The 19,773-nt window shown below is 47.2% G+C and overlaps 2 protein-coding genes across 3 annotated transcripts in view; one reads left to right on the plus strand and one right to left on the minus strand.

Annotated features, from left to right (window-relative positions):
• Positions 1-767: 767 nt before the first annotated feature.
• On the minus strand, positions 768-8,468 carry chchd5 (coiled-coil-helix-coiled-coil-helix domain containing 5). 2 transcript variants are annotated; one of them, XM_080216590.1, is made up of 4 exons: positions 8,366-8,468; positions 5,086-5,226; positions 2,340-2,491; positions 768-1,073 (listed from the first exon to the last, which is right to left on the minus strand). In XM_080216590.1, coding segments are annotated over exons 1-4 (321 nt in total). In that variant the 5' UTR covers positions 8,368-8,468; the 3' UTR covers positions 768-1,047. The 2 variants fall into 2 exon arrangements, with proteins under 2 accessions (XP_080072716.1, XP_080072715.1); XM_080216589.1 differs by lacking the exon at positions 8,366-8,468 and adding an exon at positions 7,956-8,032.
• Positions 8,469-8,724: 256 nt separating this feature from the next.
• The window catches only part of atp13a1 (ATPase 13A1), an 82,171-nt gene continuing 71,122 nt past the window's right edge, over positions 8,725-19,773 (plus strand). Inside the window, exons 1-3 of the mRNA XM_080216341.1 lie at positions 8,725-9,096; positions 16,048-16,137; positions 18,245-18,432. Of these exons, the coding sequence (XP_080072467.1) occupies positions 8,737-9,096; positions 16,048-16,137; positions 18,245-18,432 (638 nt within the window). The 5' untranslated portion in view covers positions 8,725-8,736. The remainder of the gene's footprint in view (positions 9,097-16,047; positions 16,138-18,244; positions 18,433-19,773) is intronic.

Consider the following 19,773-nt stretch of genomic DNA (forward strand, 5'->3'; position numbering starts at 1 on the left):
TCACTGGACAGGTGAATGGCATGGTGGAACAGTGGGTTAGCACTGCTTCCTCAGTGCCAGGGACCTGGGATCGATTCCTGGCTTGGGTCACTGCCTGTGCGGGGTCTGCACATTCTCCCCGTGTCTGCATGGGTTTCCTCCGGGTGCTCCAGTTCCCTCCCACACTCCAAAGATTTGCGGATTAGGTTGATTGGCCATGCTAAATTGATCTACAGGAAGAGGGACTGGGTGGGATTGTGGTCAGTGGTGGCTCGATGGGCTGAATGGCCTCCTTCTGCACGAGGGATTCTATGATTCCAGGACCACGATGGTAAGTGGCAAACTTGATAGGTCTTGAATTTACTTATCTATCACTCTTTGTGTAAAGAACTTTCTGCCAATACTCACAATTTGCCTTTCACAAAATGTGATTGTTTGCCGGCACAATGCTGATTGTGGTTAAGCCCACGTAACCCCGGGAAGAAAACAAAAGTAGTAACCAACAGACATGAACCTTTTCTTACCGTTACGCCTACACTCAAAGTACTCTTCCAGATTCCTCCACTGTTCACTGTCACCTACCTCCCCTCTCAGACATTCCTTTCAAGTTACAACAACCCAAGATTTCTTGTGTCACAACTTGATCCTCTTGAGTAACGTCACAAGTTCCGAGTGTTGTCCACAGCTACTGACCCCCAATGACAGAGAACGAGGGGGGGGAGGTGGGGAATACTATGGAAAAGTCAGACTTTCTGGAGACCAGAAAGTACACGGTTGCCCCCCCTCCCCACTACATTTTGGAACTCCCACGCAAAATCATCCATCTTGTAGACGTTATGGCGACTTCGTAAAGCTGTAAGCGTCTACAGTTCCTCCCTTCAGAGACAAGCTCCCTCTTAAACTCTTCATTCTAAACGTAATTAAACAAGTCATCTGCAGCCATTCACAGTGTTGACAGTCGGCTGGGTCACACATCACCCCGTCTCTGGGTGGCTCCTGACGAGGGCAGTTGCCGACACGTGGAACCTACGGAGGTGGCGATGATCCCAAGGCCATCAAGCCCCCCCCTCACATGGCTTGCTGTACAGCCTCCCCTGTGAACAAGGAAGAGACAGCGGAAGTTAAATATTGAGGGGCAGAGTCATTATTGAATTTACTTACAGAAAATAAAGTTTTGGCTTTACGTAGCACCTCTCACAATCCGCAAAGAAATAACCCAGCATGCTTCACAGCCAATAAGACAACCATCATTCCAGTCTAAAAAAGTCAGCCAGTGGATCTTGATGACTATCGGCCGGTGGCTCTGACATCTATCATTATGAAGTGCTTTGAAAGGTTAGTCATGGCACAAATCAATTCAAGCCTCCCAGATTGCCTGGATCCACTACAGTTTCCCTACTGCTACAATAGGTCCACAGCAGATGCCATCTCCCTGGCCCTGCACTCAACCCTGGAACACCTAGATAACAAAGTCAAACTCCTATTTATTCACTACAGCTCAGCCTTCAACACCATTATTTCCTTATACACCTATGACTGTGCGGCCAAATTCCCCTCCAACTCAATTTTCAAGTTTGCCGATGCCACCATCGTAGTGGGTTGGATCTCAAACAATGACAAGTAGGAATGAGACAGAGAATCTGGTGAACTGGTGCGATGTCAATAATCTCTCCCTCAATGTCAACAAAAGGAAGGAGATTGTCATCGAGTTCAGGACGTGTAAAGGAGAATATGCCCCTGTCTACATCAATGGGGATGAAGAAGAAATGGTCGCGAGCTTTAGGTATTTAGGTGTTCAAATCACCAACAACCTTTCCTGGTCCCACATGCCGACGCTATAGTTAAGAAAGCCCACCAACACCTCTACTTTCTAAGATGACTAAGGAAATTTAGCACGTCTGATACAACTCTCACACTAATTTTTATAGGTGCACCATAGAAAGCATTCTTTCTGGTTGTATCACAGCTTGGTATGGCTCCTGCTCTGCCCAAGACCTCAACAAACTACAAAAGGTCGTGAATGAAGCCCAATCCATCACGCAAACCAGCCTCCCATCCATTGACTCTGTCCACACTTCCCATTGCCTCAGGAAAACAGCCGACATAACTAAGGACCCCAAGCACCCCGAACATTCTCTCTTCCACAGTGCCACACCTCTAGCCCCAACAGCGCACCATGACCAATCCCCCCTGCTGACAGCACACCGCGGCCCCCAGACCCCGCAGTGGATTCAGAGGCAAAAGAGTGGAATCGATTTGCAAAGTAGTGTAGGTTAACTGTGTGAAGGACTACATTTGAGTTCTGTGTTCATTAAACTTTGAAATATTTTACCATTCTATTGGTGACAGAAGTGTTTTACCTAAAGCTGGCATTTTGACCTTCTCTGCGCAAGCCAGGAACTCATTGACATGGTCTGTACAGTTGATAACTGAAGATTGGTTGTGTTTCAAGCACTGTTCAAAGGCCAGGAAGGGCTCTGCACACTCTGCACGGATCTTCTGAATGACTGGACTGCAAGGAGACAGAGGTTAGTTTTGAGACTTCAGAGTGGTCTCAGTTCTGCAGGAATCTGTCTGGATAGAAACACGGACAGGATCTTCTCTGGAATACATTTCTTTTTAGTTTATTTATTAGTGTCATGAGTAGGCTTACATATTAATACCGCAATGAAGTTACTGTGAGAATCCCCTAATAGCCACACTCTGGAGCCTGTTCAGGTACACTGAGGGAGAATTTAGTATGGCCAATTGACCTAACCAACATGTATTTCAGAATGAGAGGGGCGGGGGGGGGGAACTGGAGCACCTGGAGGAAACCCACACAGACACAGGGAGAATTGCAGACTCTACAGAGACAGTGACCCAAGCTGGGAATCGAACCCGGGTCCCTGGCACTTTGAGGCAGCAGTGCTAACCCACTGCGCTGCCCTCTTTGGTCCATCAGGTCTGCTCCATCATTTAATAAATCATGACAGGGTGGCACAGTGGGTTAGCGCTGCTGCCTCACAGCTCCAGGGGCCCGGGTTCAATTCCCAGCTTGGGTCACTGTCTGTGTGGAGTCTGCATGTTCTCCCCATGTCTGTGCGGGTTTCCTCCGGGTGCTCCGGTTTCCTTCCACTGGAGATGGGCCTGGGTGGAACGTTCTTTCGGAGAGTCAGTGCAGATTCTATAGGCTGAAGTAGTCATCGACGTCCCCAACTCAGTCAAGGCCCTTTGGCCCATCGCGTCTGTGCCAAAGAGAAACTAGCCAATTCTTCTTGTAGTTGGCCCATAGTCTTACATGCCTTGGCATCACAAGTGTATCTTTAAAGACATTTTAAATGTTTTGAGGATTTCTGTCTGTCAGGCTCCCAACACCCTTTAATTAAAAGGTTTTCCTTACATCACCACGAAATCTCCTGCCCTTTACCTTAAATCTACACCCCCACTACCAACAGGAAACATTTCCTCCTGTGCCCCTCAATTTTATACAAATCAGGTCCCCCTCAGTCCTCTCTGCGCCGAGGAAAACAACCCCGGTCTATCCAGTCTCTCTTCATAACTAAAGCTCTCCAGCCCAGGCAACATCCTGGTGAATCTCCCCTTTCCAGCGCCGTCACATCCCTGTTATAATGTGGATTCCAGAACTGTACCCAATACTCTGGCTGTCGGGCGATGGAGGAGACCGTCCATCCTGACTGTCTGCCCCTCTACCATGGCTATGTTCCTGGTCAGGTGTCCCTGAAGAGGGGGCATGCAGTGTCTGTGGCTCAGTTGACGCTTTCTGCGCCCGTTGGGCACCGCAGGGGCTGGGGTGCATTATTGACCCTAATAATCATTATAATTTGACGTTTTTAAGTTTCCTTCATACTCTGTTGTTTTTGTTCGGGCTGTTTCCTTTCCTTTTGGGGGGCTGCCCCTTTTATTTTGTCCTAATTTAATTTGAGTTTGTTTATTTGGTTTGACCTTAAGAGGCCAATACTCTGGCTGTGGCCTCACCAACGTGTTAACAGTTCCAGCAGAACCTCCCTGCTCTTAAACTCTGCCTCGGCAAATAAAGTATACCATACACCGTCTTCACCACCTTATCCCCCTGTCCTGCTACCTTAAGGGATGGGTGTACACGAACACCAAGTGTTTCCCAGGGTGCTGTCATTCACTGTGTATTCCTCTGCCTCACCCGTCCTGCCCGAGTGCATCACCTCATTCATCCAAATTGAACTCCATTTGCCACTGGTCAGCCCATCACACCAGCCTGTCTATATCCCCGTGATCTAAGGCTATCCTGCTCACGATTTAACATCCTACCTTATGAGTTTAAGAGCAGGGAGGTTATGCTGGAACTGTTAATACGTTGGTTCAACCACAGCTACAGTATTGGGTACAGCTCTGGAATCCACCCTAAGATAGTTCCAGGATGATATGAAAACTAACTGATCAACCCTCCTACATTCAAGTCTAAATTATTTACATAAAACCACAAACAGCAAGGGCCCCAACACTGATCCCTACGGGACTTGAGTGGACGCAGTTTTCCCGTCAGAAAAACACCCTCGACTATCACCGTCTGCTTCCTGCCACTCAGCCAATTCTGGATCCAATTTGACAAATGTCCTTGGATCCCACGGGTTCTTACCTTCCCTATCAGCCTCCCACGTGGGGCCTGACCAAAAGTCTTGGTGAAATCCAAGTAGACGACCTCAGATGCATTGCCCTCATCTACACACCTGGTCACCTCTTTGAAAAATTCAATCAAGTTTGTCAGACGTGAACTCCTCTTAATAAAACCACACTGACTGTTCTTGATTAATCCCTGTCTCTCCAAATGCAGATCAATTCTGTCCCTCAGAATTGCTTCCAATTATTTCCCCAGCACTGAGGTTAGGACTGGCCTGTAGCTTCCAGGTTTATCCCTTCTTGACGCATTGGCTGTCCTCTAGTTCCCCCGTCACCCTGATTTGCCAAGTCATCCACAATGCAGTGCCTCTGGCAGTCCTGCACGCCCTCAGTACTGTACAGAAACGGTCAGCTTAAATTTTGTGTTCAAGTCTGGGAGGCAGGCTCTTCTGGTTCAGGAGTGCAAAACTCCTTCACTAATGACAGGTCCACCCACGCCCCCAAACTCACTGCGATGACGTGCACTGTGCGACCCTGGTTTTCAGCTGCTGGCAGTCCTTCTGCCAGGAGGATGGGTTGGAAGTAACGCACTGTCCATATGCCTCCATCTCCTTCGAACAGTACCGGGTGGTGATCTCAAACGCTGCTTGCCTGCCAGTGAAACAGAACACAGATCAGACGCACACCGCTGGAAGGGGAAACAGGACAGAGAACCAGAGAATCGTTATGACATCTGGCCCATCCAATCTGCACCGACTCTCCAAAACAGCATCCCCTCCAGGCCCTTCCCTCTGCCCATCCCCACAGACCTGTGCACTTGTCATGGCTTATCCACCTAACCTACACAGAGAGAAAAAGAAAGAATAGGGAAAAGAGAGGAAGAGTGGGGGAAAGAGAGAGATGGGAGTGGGGTGAGAAAGAGGGACTGAGAGACAGAAATCCAGGTGCAGGCAAAATATATTTTTCAAAGGGCAAACTGCATGGGAGATTAAGCATTTGTAGGAACTAAAATGTGATCATTTCAAGAATATAACTAAAATGATCAAATGTCTTAAAATTAGGAGAATCGTAGAATTCCTACAGTACATGTGGCCATTCAGCACACCGACCACAAGCCTTCCTGAATTCCCGCATATTTAGCATGGCTAATGCACCTAACCAGCACATCTTTTGGAGTGTGGGAGGAAACCAGAGCACTCGGAGGAAACCCATCCAGACATGGGGAGAACCTGCAGTCTCCACACAGACAGTGACCGAACCCGGGAATCGAACCTGGGCCCCTGGTCCAGTTTCCTCCCACAATCTGAAAGATGTGCTGGTTAGGGTGCATTGACCTGAACAGTTGGCGACTGGGGGAATTTCACAGTAACTTCATTGTAGTGTTAATGTAAACCTTACTTGTGATAATAATAAATGAACTTCATAAGAACTTGCTTTACAGAAAGGGATTCTATCAGCTCCTATTATTTAACTAAGTTGTATTTTCTTCCTATTTTAATCAACTCTTTAACAAATATACCCCCCTGACAATCCAGCCCCTCCCAGTCCATTCATCTGGCCAACTACCTAACTTTACCTCACTGCTCTGCTCAATATCTTATAGTCTTCCCCCGGTGCTCACTTCTTCCAGTTCTAGATACCCCTCCTCACTATCCCATCCTTTCCAAGCCAGAATACCCTCCCTTGGTGTACTCTAGCCTCTACCCCACCATTCCCCCTCTCCACCCCCCACCTCCCCTTCACCAACCCAAGAAATCTATCACCTGTTTCCCCCCTCCCCATATGTAGCCCCCCCACATGCGCTGCCTCAAAGTAGGATAAACCTCCCATGCCACCCTCCCTCGCACACCAGAACAAGATAAAAGTAAAGAAAAAGTAAAGTTTATTTATTAGCGTCACAAGTAGGCTCACATTAACACTGCAATGAAGTTACTGTGAAAATCCCCTAGTTGCCACACTCTGGCACCTGCTCGGGTACACTGAGGGAAAATGTACCATGGCCAATGCACCCTAACCAGCACATTTTTGGATTGTGGGAAGAAACCAGAGCACCCTGAGGAAACCCATGTAGACACGGAGATAGTCACTATCCACACAGATAGTGACCCAAACCAGGAAACGAAAAGAGGTCCCTGGCACTGTGAGGCAGCAGTGCTAACCACTGTGCCACCCCTATATCCATAGGGGAGGACACTCCTCCCCCTCCCTGTGCAGATTTTCAGTGACTTCATTGCACTGTTAATGTAAGCCTACTTTTCCAGCCTCTCCTTAAAACTCAAATTATCAAGCCTTGGTAGCGTCCTAGTAATTTTTTTCTACACTCTTTCTAGTTTAATAATATCCTTTCTATAACAAGGTGACCAGAACTGTACACAGTATTCCAAGTGTGGCCTTACCAATGTCTTGTACAACTTCAATAAGACGTCCCAACTCCTTTATTTAACGTTCTGACCAATGTAACCAAGCATGCCAAATGCCTTCTTCACCACTCTGTCCACCTGTGACTCCACTTTCAAGGAGCTATGAACATGTACCCTTAGATCTCTTTGTTCTGTAACTGTCCTCAACGCCCTACCATTAACTCAGTAAGTCCTGTGCCTGGTTCAATCTACCAAAATGTATTACTTAGCATTTATCTAAATTAAACTCCATCTGACATCTCCATCCAATTGATCAAGAGCCTGTTGCAATCCTAGATAACCTTCTTCACTGTCCACTATGCCACCAATTTTGGTGTTGTCTGCAAACTTACTAACCATGCCTCTTATATGCTTATCCAAATCATTAAATAAATGACAAATAACAATAGGCACTGATCCCTGAGGCACACCGCTGGTCACAGGTCTCTAGTTTGAGAAACAACTCTCTACAACCACCCTCTGGCTTCTGTCAAGAAGCCAATTTTGCATCCATTTAGATACCTCACCCTGGATCCCGTGACATTTAACTTTATGCAACAACCTACCTGGGACAGTATCTTGTCAAAGGCCTTGCTAAAGTCCACGTAGACAACACCAACTGCACTGCCCCCATCTACCTTCTTAGTTACCCCTTCAAAGAAGTGTTTTTTTTAAAAGTGAGCCTATGTGTGAGTAATAAATAAAGATGTGCCGGTTAGGTGGGTTGGCCATGCTAATCAGTGTGAGGGATTGACTAGCAGGGTAAATATGGGTGCTACAGGGACAGGAAGTGGGTGGAATTGCGGGTGCAGGCTGGATGGGCTGAGTGGCCTCAATTTGTTGTGTTGCTATGAGACCCTCCCCCAGCCTCTGTGTTCAGGGCGATGCCCTCCCCCAGGGTCACACTGCCCAAAGCAGGATGTCCTTCCCTGTCTCCCACTGCTGCCCAGGCCCAGGCCTCCCCAGGCCGCTCGCACTCACATGGCTCTCGGTGTCTCCGGGTCGGGCCGTCCTCAAAAAGGGCGGGGCTAATACCGGCTCCTCCCTCGCGGGGGGGGGGGGGGGAGAAGCGGGGTAGCACAGGTACAGCTTCAATGGGCGGGGTTAGTACCGACACGCCCTAACAGGGGGCGGGGATAGTTCCGGCACTGCCCACAGAGAGCGGGGTTAGTACTAGCACCACCCCCACAGCAGGCGGGGTTAGTACCGGCGCCGCCATCCGCTTCAGCGCGAATGCCCGCTTCAGATTGGTCGTGGCGCTTATCCATCAGTAGCTGCTCCCTCCTGATAGGCTGATATCTGCCAATGAGGTCGCAACCCCATCCAATTGGATTACAATCCGAATCCAGCGAGCAGGAAAAAAACTCAATTAAAAATACCAAAACAATTACATAATAAAAGTATCCGATTCCAGTCCGTTTAAATTCCGGTTTATATTGGAGGAAGAGGGCGTGGTTCCAGCATTTCCTCTTGGCGGAAGTTAGGGTTGCCGGCGAAGTGTAAACGTCGCGAAGTGTAAACGTCAACAGGAAGTTACTGTTGCTGAAGGGGAACGTCAGCCAAAGCAGCGATTGCTAAGGGGGAAAGTCAGCCGGAAGTGGTGGTTGCTAAGGGAGGACGTTAGCAGGAAGTAGCAGTTGCCATGAGGGGGACGTCAGCCGGAAGTGACGGTTGCTAAGGGCGGCCGTCAGCCGGAAGTGGCGGTTGCTAAGGGCGGACATCAGCCGGAAGTGGCGGTTGCCAGGCAAGATCACGTGCCGCCATGCCGGGCGCTGTGCAGCGTCACCCTGTCGGGCCCGCGGCCATGAAGAAGCCGCAGCCGGGCCCAGACTCGGGTTCCGAGGCCAAGCTGAGCCGCTTGGCAACCGCCGGCGCTCTGGGCGAGGAGCTGGTGCAGAGCGTATCGTTGTATCGCCGCCGCCCGCTGCTGCTGCACGGCACCCTGGGGCCCTGGGCCGCGCTGTACGCCGCCTGGCTCTATCTGTGGCTGCTGCAGCCCGCCGCCGGCCACCACCGCGAGGCCTCACTCATCGCCCTGGCTGCCATCGGTATCGCCCACGTCCTCACCGTGCTATCCGGGCACTGGTCCGTGCACGTACACTGCCTGCTGACCTGCGCCAAGGTGAGAGCGGCCGGGTCAGGGGGCAGGGACTGGAGTGGGGTCAAGGGGCAAGGACTGGGGTCGGGGGGTAGGGAGTCGGGGAGGTGTGGGGGCAGTGTCTTAAGGGGATCAGGGGGTAGGGATTGGGGAGGGTGTATGGGGTTAGGGGGCAGAGACTGGGGAGGGTGTGGGATCAGGGGGCGAAGCATGGTGGGGATAGGGACTTAGGGTGAGGGAGTAAGAGGGCAGGGACTGGGGAGTGGGGTCTGGGGGTGAGGGAGCAGGGTCAAGGGGTGAGGCACTGGGATGTCAGGGAACACGGACTGGAGGTCAAGGGCCATGGGTCAAACATTTGATAAGATTTCACATAACACACTACTATGTAAAGTTAAAACACTTGAGATTGCAGTAATGTCTCGAGATGGTTAGCAGATATGAAGCAAAGAGTTGGCATAAATGCATCCTTTTACGATTGGCAGTCGGTGACTAGTGAGGTTCCGTGGGGATCTGTGCTCAGACCCCAACTGTTCACATTATATTAAAGCTTATTTATTAGTCACGAATAGGCTTACATTAACACTACAATGAAGTTACTGTGAAAATCCCCTAGTCACCACGCTCCGGCACCTGCTCAGGTACACCGAGGGAGAATTTAGCACGGCCAGTGCATCTAACCAGCACGCCTTTCAGACTGTGGGAGGAAACTCATGTAGGTATGGGGAGAATGTGCAGATTCCATACAGTGATCCAAGCTGGGAATTAAACCCTGGTCCTTGGAACTGTGAGGCAGCTGTGCTAACCACTGTTAATGATTTGGAAGATGGAATTGAATGTATTACCTTCAGATTTGCAGATGATTCAAAGTTGGTGGGAAGGTGAGCTGTGAGGAGGATGCAGAGATGCTTCAGTGTGATTTGGACAGGCTGAGTGAGTGAGCATCTGCATGGCAGATGAAGTATAATGTGGATAAATGTGAGGTTATCCACTTTGGTAGCAATAATAGGAAAACAGATTATTACTTCAAAAGGTGTAAATTGAGGGAGGTGGATACTCAACTAGACCATGGCATCCTCATGCATCAGTTGCTGAAAGTAAGTGCGCAGGTACAGCAGGCAGTAAAGAAGGCAAATGGTATGTTGGCCTTCATAGAGGATTTGAATATCAGGGTGTTTTGCTGCAATTGTACAGGGTATTGGTGAGGCTATATCTGGAGTATTGTGTGCAGCTTTGGTGTCCTTATCTGAGGAAGAATGCCCTTGCTATACAGGGAGTACAGCAAAGGATTACCAGGCTGATTCCTGGGATGGCACGTCGTGATATGAGGAGAGACTAAGTCGGTTAGGATTATATTCACTGACATTTAGAAGAGTGAGAGGGGATCAATAATTCCCTGAATATTCCTTTTCTGCGCTGTTTCAATAGTTTTAGCAGCCTCTTCATTTGAGGGGAGTCATCAGATTGTCTCTTTTGGACTGAGGCCCACTATTTGGTTGCAGTATAGGCTCTGGATCCATCCTGCACCTTGGCTGTAAATGTCAGTATTCGGTAATGAGTACGGAACTTTTTACATGCGGTGCTAGTACACCTAGTATCAAGGATTTAAGCACTATCCTTACTGCATTGTAAGGATTTGTGCCACACAGGCTATTGCGACAAGGAGAAATGTAAGAGACAATATATGGATAATCCATCGCTGCTATTTAGTAATGAAAAGGTTTTCTGCTTTAGTAATGCTCCAAGTTGTTGAAAGTCTTTGAACAAAATATCATTGCCATTTTTGCACCATTTTAGTTCAAATCACCTTGAATTCAGCAGCGTTGACTGGAGAGACATTGAAGCATTGTTTCTTTACAGACAAAACATACCGTTCATAGAGAAGGAACGGAGAGGGTATAGAATGTAATGTTACAGGCATAGCTAGGGTGCCAAGAAAGATCAGCTTATTATATGGTAGGTCCATTCTAAAGTCTGATGGCAGCAGAGAAGAAGCTGTTCTTGAGTCGGTTGGTACATGTCATCAGATCTTTCTATGTTCCTGACAGAAGAAGTTGGAAAAAAGAACGCCCAGGGTGCGTGGGGCCTTGATTATGCTGGCTGCTTTGCTGAGACAGCGGGAAGTGTGGACAGAGTCAATGGATGGGCGGCTGCTTTGTGTGATAGATTGGGCTATGTTTACGACTCTTTGTAGTTCCTTGCAGTCTTGGATGGAGCAGGAGCCATACCAAGCTGTGATACAACCAGAACCATATACCACTGAATAATTATAACAAGCCTCTTGTGAAACACTTACGAAAAAAATTCTTTGGGAAAAAAAATTCTTTGAGTAATTTTTTAAAACTGGGTTACACACAAGCCTGCGTTTAGGTTTGAATTCTTTTTGTTCAGTTGGGTCTTCAACAAACAGGTACAGAGCCTGCGAGATGTAGTTTGTACTCTGGTAAATGCATGTTTCAGGCCCTCTGATGCCCCCAACTTGCTTGACAGTCGGTTAAGTACGGGTGCTTGTTGAAACATAAGGACATGGCAGCCTGTTTATGTAGAGAATGTAAGACATAGGAGCAGAATTAGACCACTCGGCCCATTGAGTCAGCTCAGCCGTTCAGTCGTGGCTGATATTTTTCTCATCTCCGTTCTCCTGTCTTTTCCCCAATACCCCTGATCCCCTTATTAATCAAGAACCTATCTATCTCTGTCTTAAAGACACTCAATGACCTGGCCTCCAGAGCCTTCTGCGGCAAAGAGTTCCACAGATTCACCAGATTGTGGGAGATCCCACAAACCGCAATGCGATTCAATGTGATTAACTTAAATAATGACTGGGGTATTATGGAGGATGCTCTTGCCTGTCGCTGAAGGAATATCACCTTTTATGTATACCTGAAAAGGCAGACAGGACCTCAGTCTAAGCGATGACACTTCTGGCACTGCAGTACTCCTTCATTACTGCAGTGGAGTGTCAGCCTAGATTTTGTTTAGTTGTGGCCAGACAGGAATGTGTACAGTTTACTGAATGCATTGCAACTCACCTTGCTTATAAACTCAGAACTTGAAACATTGACCACCTCCAACATACAATTATTTTCCTTTCTGTTCAAGAGAGCTGTTTCCAATTACAGATCAAGTCACAGCTCTTTTCCACGTGAATTCTATTAGCTTTATTAAGGATTAATTTGAAGTTAAATATGAAGTGACTGTGTAGATAGGAATGCTGCAGGAGACACCACGTATGTTGATTTTCCAATTTTGCAAAGTATTTCACAAGAGGCTCGTTATAAGCATTTAATGGTATGTGATTCTGAAGTGTCCACTGTTGGAGTACTGTCTGTAGTTTAGGGCAACACCCTCTATGGACCATAGAGAGTGGACTGATTCACCAAATGATGCTTGTTATAAAGCGGAGATCGATCCCCCCCGCTAGAACTAACAGTCAAAGAGGAGTACCTCGTCCTATAATCTGTAATAAGTGTGTGTGAAGCGGTGAGACCTGCTTTTAAGCAACTTCTAGTGGTTAAATCAAAATAACTCCCTGACACACACAAATCAACATGTAATTTATTTATCTAGCTAATGGTGAACAAACCACCTAAACCAACAAACTGAAAAAAAATTCCTTCTAACCATTAACTAATCACGAATAAAACAAGATTCTAATGGTACGCTGTTCAAATCAATACAATTCCCACTCAGTAACCAAATCGAATTTAGTCACTCTCTAAATTACAACCAGGTTTTGTGTCTTCTGGGCATTCTCTGTTAATCCTTCTGTCTAGATCTTCTTTCTTCTTTGACATATAGATGCTGCTTTCTGTAGATGAAGCTGAGAGCCAGATGAGAGCTGTGCTGCCCATATAAAGCGTACTGGCTTTTTTGGTGTTGGGTTCTCAAGGTCAGCTTTCTCTTGCAACATCAGGCCTTCAAGACACTTCAGTGGGACATTGCCTACATAGGAATATGCAGCACAGAAACAGGCCATTCAGCCCATTTAGTCTATACCAGTGTTCATACTCCACCTGGGTCATCTTCCATTCCATCTACCTCGTAATCTTTCAGCATCCTGCCTGTTCCCCTTTCTCTCCTCTACTTAATTTCCTTTTGAAAACATTCTTGCCTCTGTCACTCCCTGTGGTAGCAAGTCTCTCGGGTCTCCCTTGACTTCTCTCTTTTCTAATTGGAAAAGTTCCAGTCTTTCCACGGTGGCACATTGGTTAGCACTGCTGCCGCACAGTGGTTAGCACTGCTGCCTCACAGTGCCAGGGACCTGGGTTTGATTCCCACCTTGGGTCACTGTCTGTGTGGAGTTTGCACGTTCTCCCCATGTCTATGTGGGTTTACTCTGGGTGGTCTGGTTTCCTCCCACTGTCCAAAAATGTGTTTGTTAGCTTGTCTGGCCATGATAAATTGCCCTGAGTATCCTGAGTTGTGCAAGTTTGGATTAGCTGGGTAATTATGTGGAGTGACAGGGATAGGGCCTTGGTGGGATTATGGTTGATACCGACCAGATGGGCCAAATGGCCTCCATCTGCACTGTTGAAATTCTATGGGGGAGAGTGGTTTAATGTTGTAATATAAGGCAGTGGTGTGGTCAGTCTAACAGTGACCGATGAGCCCCACACAAGAACCATTCATTGGCATGGTTTGATTTAGTCACTTTGTGGTACCCACAGTGCATTAACTTAATAGAATTCCTGCAGTGCACAAGGAGGCCATTTGGCCCATCAAGTCTACACTGACCACAATCCCACCCAGGCCCTATCCCTATAAACCCACACATTTATCATAGCTAGTACCCCAACACTACTAACTTGCACATGTTTGGACTGTGGGAGGAAACTGGAGTACTCAGAAAACCCACACAGATGCAGGAGAACATGTAGACTCTGCACAGATAGTGATCCATGCCAGGCATTGAACCTGGATCCCTGGTGCTGTGAGGCAGCAGTGCTAACCACTGTGCCACTGACTCACCACTATGCAGTGACTTTGCAAGGAAGTGGGTGCATTCTGTCTCTGCTACCCCTCCCTCTTAACTGTGAACGGTAATCATTCAATCGAGAGCATTTGTAATGATCACTGCATCTGAATCTCCTGTCACTCCTGTCGTGCAGTCACAATGGGTCAAATGGCCATCTCCTGAGCTGTGGCTATTATCAGGGTGGGGGAGGCAGATGTGTGAATATCTGGGTGAGAGAGGAGTCGGGGTCTGTATTGGAGAGGGCTGATGGGGTGGGGGGAGAGGCTGAGATGAAGTTTGTTGAATTTGTTTTTAGAAATTACCATTCTGAGGTACAGTATGGGGGTAATTTGAGACTCGACTTGTGCTGAGCATAGCAGGTTTGGGAGAAAGATGGCTCTGGACCTATAGTGCCAAAGCGCTCTGCTGCTGGGTTTTCCTTTGTCTGGGAACTCCATTATCATTTTGTCATGCATCTACCAGGTTGGTAGAAAGTAAACTCAGTTAATATTGGTGTTGATGTCTTTGTTTCAATGAAATTTTGATTTGATTTATTATTGTCATATGTATTAATATACAGTGAAAATTATCATTTTTTTGTGTGCTATACAGACAAAGCATACCGTTCATAGAGAAGGAAAGGAGAGGGTGCAAAATGTAGTGTTACAGTCACAGCTAAGGTGTAGACAAAAGATCAGCTTAATATAAAACCAAAAGAGAAACTGCTGGAAAATCTCAGCAGGTCTGGCAGCACCTGTAAGGAGAGAAAAGAGCTGATGTTTTGAGTCCCAATGACCCCCTCAAAGCTGGTGGGGTGAGAAGTTGTTGTGAGAGAATGAATAGTGGAGGAGAGTGGTGGTGGATGGGAATTGTTCGGGCCTCTTTTCAAGAAAGAAGTGGCAAACTCTCAGGCCGTTCTGGTGTGGGACGGAGGCATAGAGATTGCACGTCCGCAGTGAATAGGAGGCGGTTAGGGCCTGCGAACTGGGAGCTGTCAATGTGATGCAGGGCATCAGAGGAATCCCGGATGTAGGTTGGAGGGAATGGACCAGAGGAGTGAGGATGGAGTCAAGGCAAGAGGAAATAAGTTCAGGGGGGCAGGAGCATGCTGACACAATGGGCCTACGTCAGTATCTCCACACAATGGGCCTACCCTGGGCCAATAGCTTAATATAAGGTAGGTCCATTCAAAAGTCTGATGGCAAAAGGGATGAAGCTGTTCTTGAGTTGGTTGATACATGACGTCAGACTTTGTATCTTTTTTCTGGCGGAAGAAGCTGGAAGAGAGAATGTCTGGGGTGCGTGAGGTCCTTAACTACGCTGGCTGCTTCACCAAGGCAGCTGGAGCAAAGAACAAAGAAAATAACAGCACAGGAACAGATCCTTCAGCCCTCCAAGCCTGCACTGACCATGCTGCCCGACTGAACTAAAACCCCCTATCCTTCTGGGGACCATATCCCCCTATTCCCATCCCATTCATGTATTTGTCCAGACGCCCCTTAAAAGTTACTATCGTATCTGCTTCTACTACCTCCCCCTGCAGCGACTTCCAGATATTCACCACCGTCAGTGTAAAAAGACTTGTCTCGTACATCTCCTTTAAACCTTGCCCCTCGCGACTTAAGCCCATGTCCCCTGGTAATTGAATCTTGAGTAGATGGAGTTAACGGTGGAAAACTGGTTTGTGTGATTGACTGAGCAGCACTCATCGTCCTTTGTAGTTTCTTGCAGTCTTGATCGGAGCAGGAGCCATAGCAAACTGTGGTACGTCCGAAAGGGTGAATGGAGGTGGTTGGGGAGGGTGTGTATGTGTGGGGGGAGGGGTCGGGCAGGCCGAATATTCTAACAAAAATAAACTTTAAGATTACAAAATGTTTGCTCGTGTGAATGCTTGGAATTTCTGTGGGGTTTCTGTGGTGCTATCCCAGACCTGGGTAAATGTAGCTTTGTGAGCTCGTTGTGCAGGACAGTCTGTGTGTGTGCATCTGAATCGTAACCTCTTTTGTTTCCCTGTGCTACAGGAGCCCAACCCTTCCAAAGCTACCTACGCCAAGGTTGTTCCCACGCCCAACAATGGGTCCCCTGAACTGGTGCCGCTCCAGCATGACCAGGTACGCAGCTGCCAGCAGGAGCTCTTCAATCGCGCACCAGGCCAAAGGTGGTCTCGGTTTTCTAGGAAACTTGACTTTATTTAAGTTGCAAAAGCAAATGCTGCGGCTGCTGGAAACCTGATGTGAAAGCAGACAAATGCTGGAAATTCTCAGCAGGTTAGGCAGCACCTGTGCGGAGAGGAAAGAGTTAACATTTTGGGTTGATGGCCTTTCACCAGAATCTGGAATGTAGGGGTAAGGGAGGAGTGATTGAAGGGCAGAGTTAAGGGTGGGGGGGGGGGACGGTGACAATAGTGAGTGATACTAGGCCAGTGAGGCGCACACGTGTGTGTGGGCATCCCAAAACAAATCTGTTCTAAATCTAGACCCCAGTAACACGTTAAAATGAAACTATTACAGATGCTGGAAACACGAAGTGAAAACAAAGTGCCGGAAATGTTCAGCCGGTCTGGCAGCATGTGTGAAGAGAGACGGAGTTGCTGTTACCAGTTGCGACCTTTCCTCAGGACTCTCTCCACAGATGCTGTCAGACCCGCTGAGTATTTCCAGCATTTTCTGTTTTTATTTCCATTATCAAGAACACTTCTAAATCAACAAACAAAAGTTCACGGTTTCTATTGCTGTTGATTCGCTTATGTCTACACTCCGTGCCATTTTAATGCATATTTAAATTGCGGAAGCATCAGCATTAATATTTTAACAGAAAATCTTAAGGAAAAAAATATTCAAATTGTTGGATTCTTCTACCAAGCTAGACTCTCTTTTTTAAAATTCATTCATGGGACATGGGGTCGCTGGCTGGTTAGTATTTATTGCCCATCCCTAGTTGCACTTGTTCAGAGGGCAGTTGAGAGTCAGCCACATTGCTGTAGTTCTGGAGTCACTTGTAGGCCAGACCAGGTAAGGACATTAGTGAACTAGATGGGTTTTTTCCAACAATGGTTTCATGGTCGTCAGCAGATTCTTAATTCCAGATTTTTTTTATTGAACTCAAATTCCACCATCTGCCGTGGCGGGATTTGAACCTGGGTCCCCAGATCATCAGCTGAGTTTCTGGATTAATAGTCTGGGCCACTAGGCCATTCACTCCTCATTCAGTCAGTCAGAGATCAGTAGTTTGATCAGAAGTTGTATAGTGACAAGCAAGATAAGCAATGGTTATAACGTGGGGGAGTGTGGGGCATGAGTGTAGAGGTTATGATGCTTTACAGTGCACCATATTGCATGTTTTCTATCACATTTGTCCATTGCAAAAGGGGGTAAACACAGTAAGAAGTCTCACAATGCCAGGTTAAAGTCCAGCAGATTTATTTGGCAGCACAAACCATTAGCTTTCGGAGCGCTGTTTACTGCATAAGGTACAGAGAGCAGCACAAAGTGCCAGGGTGTGAACCACGCAGAGGATTTGGAGGGCAGCCTTTTCAGTCAGAAAAGGAGGCAGGTGACAGTATAAAACATGGTTAATGGTACATAGCCAAGATGAGTTCAGAATATTCAAGTTTTAAGTTTAGTTTTATTTATTATTGTCACAAGTAGGCTTACATTAACTCTGCAATGAAGTTACTGTGAAAATCCCCCTAATTGCCACACTCTGACGCCTGTTTGGGTACACTGAGGGAGAATTTAGCAAGGCCAGTGCACCCTAACCAGCACGTCTTTCGCACTGTGGGAGGAAACCGGAGCCCCCAGAGGAAACCCACACAGACACAGGGAGAACGTGCAGACTCCACAGAGGCAGTGACCCAAGCCAGGAATCGAACCCGAGTCCCTGGCACTGTGAAGCAGCAGTGCTAACCACCGTGCAGTCCCAGACACGGCAGGCCAATGGGACAAGAGAGTTTAAATTTGCAAGAAGTAAATTTAAAATGTTAAAGGATAATAAATGGAATAATCTATCAAGCAAAATTGCCAAATCGAAGAATGTTCTGTTAATTATAATGTGTTAGGCCAGGAGTGAGCGATGCCATTTAGATTTCTGGTTGTTTTAGCCTCCAGTCCAATAGACTGACCTTGGATTATCAGCCTTGCTACAGCTCTGAATCCATAGTTGTATTACTAGTGTTTTACGCAGATTGCTCTCTCTCCCTCCCTCCCTCTCCCTGTGCAGGATGAAAACCGTCAGAAAAACATCTCGTTTGAGTTTCAGAAGATTAGATACTGGTATGACCAAACTTCAAAAGAGTTCCACGCAGTGGCTTTTCCGGTGTCTTTACGAATCCAGTACTACCAGACAGCCAAGGGGTTCCAGGATGAGAAGGACCTGAAAGCTGCAGAAAGAAAATATGGCTCAAACAAGTATGTACCTCAGCTCGGGAACTCTGAGGCAGGGTGGTGCCATTCTTGTTGTACTATCTCTCCAGTGGCAGTTCCAGAACAATAACTAACAATCTCGGCGGCTTGAGTTATTTCTAATATCAACATTTTGCTCATTATAGTGAGTAACATTGATGCCGAAAGGCAGCAGTACTGGCAATCATTTGGGGCATCACTAGGCCAATTTTGTTTGCTGACATCTCCTGGGGTTCGAATGTAGAATCAGCGTTGCAAAGCACATTATCATCTTGATGCAGAACGGTGGCACAGTGGTTAAGCACTGCTGTCTCACAGCATTACGGACCCAGGTTCGATTTCCGGGTTCGGGGGTCACTGTCTGTGTGGAGTTTGCACATTCTTCCTGTCTCTGCGTGGGTTTCCTCCAGGTGCTCTAGTTTTCCCCCCTCAGTCCAAAGATGTGCAGGTTAGGTGGATTGGCCATGCTAAATTGACCCTTAATGTCAGAGGGGCTAGCTAGGGTAAATGCATGGGGTTACGGGGATAGGGCCTGGGTGGTCCTGTGCAGTGACTCTATGGACCAAATGGCCTCCTTCGTCGCTATAGGATTCTATGACGCCTGAGGCTTGTGCCAAATGTTTAGTCACAGCACCCAATGTTGAATTTCACAGCATCCTATTGGGTCTGTGTCAGCTCTTGGAAGAGTTACTTGATTAGCCCCACTCCTGTTCTTTCTCTCAAAACCCTTCCCATTCCTTCTGTTCAAATACGTAGGACTTGGGAGCAAGCGTAGACCATTCAGACGTTCAAACCTGCTCGGTCTATCATTTATATCATTGGTTTGGATGAGAGTATAGGAGGTAAGGTTAGTAAGTTTGCAGCTGACACCAAGATTGGTGGCATAGTGGGCAGTGAAGAAGGTTATCTAGGATTGCAATGGCATCTTGATCAATTGCGACGAATGACAGATGAAGTTTAATTTACATAAATGTGAGGTGATGCTTTTTGGTAGATTGAACCAGGATAGGACTTACTCAGTTAATATTAGGGCGTTGGGGAGAGTTACAGAACAGAGATCTAGGGGTACATGTTCATAGCTCCTTGAAAGTGGAGTCACAGGTGGACAGAGTGGTGGAGAAGGCATTTGGCATGCTTGGTTTCATTGGTCAGAAAGTTGAATACGGAGTTGTACAAGACATTGGTAAGGTCACACTTGGAATACTGTACACAGTTCTGGTCACCCTATTATAGAAAGGATATTATTAAACTAGAAAGAGCGCAGAAAAGATTTACTTGAATGCTACTGGGACTTGATGGATTGAGCTACAAGGAGAGGCTGGATAGGCTGAGACTTTTTTCTCTGGA

The sequence above is a fragment of the Carcharhinus amblyrhynchos genome, chromosome 33 (genome assembly GCF_965287045.1).
Source record: "Carcharhinus amblyrhynchos chromosome 33, sCarAmb.v2.hapA, whole genome shotgun sequence".
Taxonomy (NCBI): domain Eukaryota; kingdom Metazoa; phylum Chordata; class Chondrichthyes; order Carcharhiniformes; family Carcharhinidae; genus Carcharhinus; species Carcharhinus amblyrhynchos.